Raw genomic sequence first — 6,000 nt, 5'->3', positions numbered from 1 at the left:
ACATGAGGTATGGAATCAAAATTTGCATACCTGCTGGAATCACAGAGTTACAGCAAAACCAAGTGTTAAGACCCTATTAGTCGCCTCTTACGATAATGCAAGGGTAAGGCAGTGGTTCCAATTTTTTTCATACACAGATCGTCCCAGAACCATATGGGTCTATTTCATTTTAACACAATAATTGATTTTTGTGGGGGGGGGTGGGGGGGGGGGTTTAATGTCGTTTTTCAGCAGTTACTGTAGATCTATTTCAGGCATTTAGCCTAACCAGAGTTCCTGGATTCTGTATCAGTACAAAACTTTCTCCGCAAGTAACTAACAACTCCTCGACATTAAAACAGAGGTGGAGTACGAATGATTTCAGACACAATGTCTTTTAACAAATCGTCACAGATAACATGTATACGCCTCGCCCTGGGATCGAACTCGCGACCCCGCGATCCGTAGATACTAGTATTTGCTCTTCCAAATGAGCTAAGTGGGCGGGCACCAATAACTGAAATAAGTCTTATAAGAAGAATAGGAACATGCCCAGTCGGAAACCATTTTTCTCAGACAAAGGACTCTACATAAACTATTGTAAAATGGGTATATAAGATATCGAAGGCTGAAAAAAAAATGAACTTGCGTTGTAGATTTATAGATATATATACAAGTAAAACTAAAATCACATTTTGATATAAAAAATTATCCGGGTATTCCTAAATAAGTATACTCTAGCCTTTGTCACATCGTAAAACAAGTGAATGAAGTATTGCCATGCAATACAAAGTCCCCTACTGGAAGGCACCTAATTTTCTCTACTGCAGTATAACATAATGAACTGATATCTGTCAATGTTGTATAAACAATATTGTACTATATATACAATATGCTATAACAAAACACTTGGATTAAAATTTATATATATAAAAACCTATAGTTGTTTTCATATTGAATTTTTTTGGCTGATTATAAAAATGTTATCATGTAAGTTATTTATAGTAACAACAAAGGGAAATTAATCTTTAAAAAAAAAAAAAAAAAAAAAAATCTATATAATTTAAGTCCACAAGAAACTCTTTACCAGGTAGAGATAGGTCAAAATACACCTAAAAATTGGATGTAACATGCATGCTGTACCACAGAAAAGTGGTCTCGATTTTTCTCTACCGCCAGTAATAAAAAAGTTACAATAAAATCTATTTATAGTAACAACAAAGGGACGTAATTCTAAAAACAAGGGTGCCTCATGGTGGTGAACATTTGGTCCAAGTTACATCAAAATCCCTCCATGCATGAAGAAGAAATGTTCCGTACAAAGTCATTCTTGAATTTGACCTTTGACCTCTAAATATGACCTTGACCTTAGACCTAGGGACCTGGTTCTTGCACATGACATGTTGTCTCATCCAGGGGAATATTTGTGCCAACTGATATCTAAATCCTGCTTTGCATGACAAAGTTATAGACCGGACAGGAAAAAAATCCTCTTGACCTTTGATCTCAAAGTGTGACCTTGACCTTTAAGCTAGGGTACTGGGTGTTGCGCATGACACGTCGTCTCATCATGGGAAACATTTATGCCAAGTAATATTGTAATCCCTTGATGGATGACAGAGTTCTGGATCGGACAGGGAAAAAACCTTATTGACCTTTGACCCCCAATTGTGACCTTGACCTTTGAGCTAGGGGTCTCGGATTTGCGCACGACACGTCATCTCATCATGGGGAACACTTGTGCTAAGTGATATTAAAATTCCTTAATGAATGTCAGAGTTATGGACCGGACACGAAACAGACCCTGTTCATGCTATGTTAACATTTGACTGCTAAGTGTGACCTTGACCTTTGAGCTAGGGGTTTGAAAGTTGTGCATGACACATCGTCTTATTATGAGGTACATTTGTGCCAAGTAATATTAAAATCCCTTCATAGATGGGAGAGTTATGGACCGGACAGGAAAAAAGCCTTGTTGACCTTTGACCTCAAATTGTGACCTTGACCTTTAAGCTAGGTGTCTAGGTTTTGCGCATGACACGTCGTCTTCTCATGGGGAACATTTGTGCCAAGTAATATTAAAATCTCTTCATGGATGGGAGAGTTATGGACCGGACAGGAAAAAAGCCCTGTTGACCTTTGACCTCCAACTGTGACCTTGACCTTTGAGCTAGGGGTCCGGGTTTTGCGCATGACACGTCGTCTCATCATGGGGAACATTTATGCCAAGTAATATTAAAATCCCTTCATGGATGGGAGAGTTATGGACCGGACAGGAAAAAAGCCCTGTTGACCTTTGACCTCAAATTGTGACCTTGACCTTTGAGCTAGGGGTCCGGGTTTTGCGCATGACACGTCGTCTCATCATGGGGAACATTTGTGCCAAGTAATATTAAAATCCCTTCATGGATGACAGAGTTATGGACCGGACACGAAATTGCGGACGGACGGACGGACGGAATGACGGAAAAGCGCATTCCTATAGTCCCCGAAACTGGTTTTCAACCAGTAGGGGACTAATAACGACAGCAATCGAGAAAAAACAATTTGAATACGATCTAGGGGAATATAATCTTACAGAACTGAATCAGCTTCTTTCAGCGTAAAATATTTATAAAAGCTGCAAATTCATTAAGTGTGCAGATTTTTTCATGTCAAACTTACAAGTGTTTTACAGTTTACATCACGCACTTACTTCTGTAAGTAAAAATAAATTGATTCTCACAGAAATTGATTCTCATAATTCCAACCAAATTAAAACATTACAGAATTAAACATTAAACATTTAAAAGGCATTGTGCATGGATGACGACTTAAGTATTCGCTGAGCGATGTTTACAATGTCCGAGAAAGAGTACCATGTGACCTGATTAAAGCAATAAAAATTGGAATCATAACTAGATAATTTCAAAAGTGTCTGTTATATATGATTTCTCATTCCTTTTCTTCATCTGGAAAAAAATATGGAATCAAAAACTGCTGTTTTGTATTTTCTAATGCCATTAACATGAACTTTTTACTGACTGGTCGAGCTGATAAATTCATTAAAACCTTCTTTGTAGCCTTTGTCTTATCTTGCTGACTCGTCTGTTCAAATTGTTCAAATTCCTGACGTGTAATCATATCGTTTTCAAACATATAGTCAATAAATTCATTCACAATAAACGTGTCTCTAAGCTTGGTAAAGTTCTTCCGGATTGGTTTATCCAGTGACACCGGGTCCTCTATATTACTTATACCACGTGCAATTGTATTGGGATGACTCACAGGTCGAGGATGAGTGTTACGAGACGACCCTGAAACACCTGGTAAACATTCCTCTAAATTCTCTACTGGTATATTTTCCAAATCGGCTTCTGTTTCTTCCGGAATACTTGGTACTGCCAAATTTCCGCCTTCAGTAAGAGATTCACCAATATTACTGCCATAACCATGCCTGTCTGAAACATTGATTATTTCTAGTCTGGCGGTTACGCCGTATAGTTCATACACTAGCCACACACCAGAGTCAGTATTTGTCCGGCAGTTTTGCTTACTGCGTTTACCCGACGCCGTTTTGTAGAGAAATGAGTCCCCAGTGAATTCTACTATAATAGGATTTCCTGTACAATCGTCTTTCTCAAACTTTTCAATCTGGTGCCAGTCTGGTCTGGAATTAGATAGACTCTCAGTCTGTTTTAAAATGTCAAACTTTTCTTCATTTTGTTGCTGGAATTCATTAGGTGTCTGCTTCGTGTACCTCATTACTACATAATATCTGAAATTTAAAAAGAAATACCAGTAATTTCCTGATCACCACCTTACATACGTATAAGTTAGTATTTGAGCCGTGTCATGAGAAAACCAACATAGTGGGTTTGCGACCAGCATGGATCCAGACCAGCCTGCGCATCCGCGCAGTCTGGTCAGGATCCATGCTGTTCGCTAACAGTTTCTCCAATTCCAATAGGCTTTAAAAGCGAACAGCATGGATCCTGATCAGACTGCGCGGATGCGCAGGCTGGTCTGGATCTATGCTGGTCGCAAACCCACTATGTTGGTTTTCTCATGGCACGGCTCATTTAATTATTGCACGTCCATGGTTCTTTTAACAATCTGAAAACAAACTTTTGACTAAAATACGTTTATATTACTTCATTAAAGGTCAAATGTGACACAAGTTCTACAACTTACATATATCACATGTGGTTAAGGTCGCGGACTTCAAATCACTTGCCTCTCACGGATGTGGGTTCGAGCCACACTCGGGGTGTTGAATTCTTCATGTGAGGAGGCCATCCAGCTGGCTTACGGAAGGTCGGTGGTTCTACCAAGGTGCCCGCCCGTGATGAAATAATGCACGGAGGAGCACTTGGGGGTCTTCCTCAACCATCAAAGCTGGAAAATCGTCATATTACCTATAATTGTGTCAGTGCGACGTTAAACCCAACAAAACAAGCCTGTTGGTATCCATCGCACCGAGGGGATGGAATAGGGAAAGACAAGGTACCATTTTTAAGTCTTTGTTTCACATTCAAACAAGCAGTCTCAATTAAGTGCGCTATTGTTTGTTTTTATATCTTTACTACCGTCGGTCAGTTTACCTAATTAGCTTTCATTGTTGTTTTTTTTTCAGATAGAAATCACGGAGTTCATATGGCTCGTCCGGGACTATAACCATCAACCTCCCGATTTCGAGCAAGGTGTTCTATTTCTAAGCAGTCGTTTTATTTTTGTTAGGTTCCACACCGACATTGTTTTGGTCATATGACTTTTCCAACTTGCGTTTGTGACAGAAGCCCCATATGTACACACACTCTCCATCTAGGCATTTTTTCGGGCATGGCGGGCATCTGGGTTGGACCACCGACCTTCCGTAAGCCTTACAAGAAGAATTCTACGCCCAAAACAAGGAACGTACCAAAACCTCTGAGGGGCAAGTGATTAGAAATCAGCGGCCTTTAATCACTCGGCCACGGAGGCCACTCCACCTATTAAGATAAGCGACCGGGAATTTTTTATTTTACCTCTAATTGTATACGGTATATTGCGCTTGGAAACAATTCAAGAAGTGTAATAGAAATAAATGACGCGCTTTGAGACGTCATTTGCATAAAAGATTCTTGTACACACATTATGACAATAGACTTCGAGTCTCATTTTACCAAAATGAATTTAATTCGGCTAAATCTTGCTCGGATAAGCATCAAAACTGCGACATCGCCTGGGAATACAAAAAAAACGGTCTGTCTTTCAAGATTGTGGATCACTCCTATCTAGTATATTTACCTTCCAGGTATAGTCCCTTGGTAAGCCTTTGGTGTACAATGTAGCACATACTGTTTCCGGGTTGTAATAGGTTCCGAATAAAAACAAAGGGCAGCGGGACTTTTCACCTGACTTGTAGCTGCTGATGGATCGTTCAGTCTCTTCATGTTACCGCCACAGGATTCAGAAAACTGGTGCCGCAGATTCTGCGAGTCTACAACATAGGAAACAATTTTATTGCAACATGTACCCATTGCTTCTTTAAACAAGAGCACCGCCTACGGGTGCCTTCGCTCGTCTGCAAGTGCTGGACAGTATATAAAAGAGTTATAGTTTAAAATTTTTAAGTACAAAAAGGGCAATAATTCTGACAAAATGCAAAATAAAGTTATGGTTCTTGGCCTACATATTCATCTAATGATGAAAAACAAGTGTGCGAAGTTGCAAAGCTGTAACTCTTATAGTTTTTTTTAGACAAGGCGGACCTAAACAAAATGTTCAACCAACGCCGACACCGACGCCGACGACCAAGTGACGACAATACCTCGTGGTCAAAAATCAGACGACCTAAAAATAAAAAAGCCCTATTTTATCTTAAAACAAAGAAAACTTATGTCAGATTATATTACATTACTTTAAATATAACATATACTTCTGTGGAAATAAGGACACATGTACATACATAAGAATTAGGGGCATGCTCGAAGCGCAAACCTATGATCGGCCGGCAGCTGTCAAACACCTATCGTGTTTTCACTTGTCCTGTAAACCTGT

At 39.5% G+C, this 6,000-nt stretch overlaps 1 protein-coding gene across 2 annotated transcripts in view; it reads right to left on the bottom strand.

The window, feature by feature from the left end:
* Nucleotides 1-491: 491 nt before the first annotated feature.
* Nucleotides 492-6,000, bottom strand: part of LOC123527206 (uncharacterized) — a 10,386-nt gene continuing 4,877 nt past the window's right edge. For both annotated transcript variants that reach the window (XM_045306531.2, XM_045306532.2), the window contains exons 4-5: nucleotides 5,248-5,440; nucleotides 492-3,736 (exon numbers count right to left, since the gene is read on the bottom strand). In XM_045306531.2, the coding sequence (XP_045162466.2) occupies nucleotides 2,914-3,736; nucleotides 5,248-5,440 (1,016 nt within the window). In that variant the 3' untranslated portion in view covers nucleotides 492-2,913. The remainder of the gene's footprint in view (nucleotides 3,737-5,247; nucleotides 5,441-6,000) is intronic.

The sequence above is a fragment of the Mercenaria mercenaria genome, chromosome 14 (genome assembly GCF_021730395.1).
Source record: "Mercenaria mercenaria strain notata chromosome 14, MADL_Memer_1, whole genome shotgun sequence".
NCBI classification, from domain to species: Eukaryota; Metazoa; Mollusca; class Bivalvia; order Venerida; family Veneridae; genus Mercenaria; species Mercenaria mercenaria.
The sequence above is the reverse complement of the archived record's forward strand: the minus strand, read 5'-3'. Positions and strand labels throughout refer to the sequence as shown.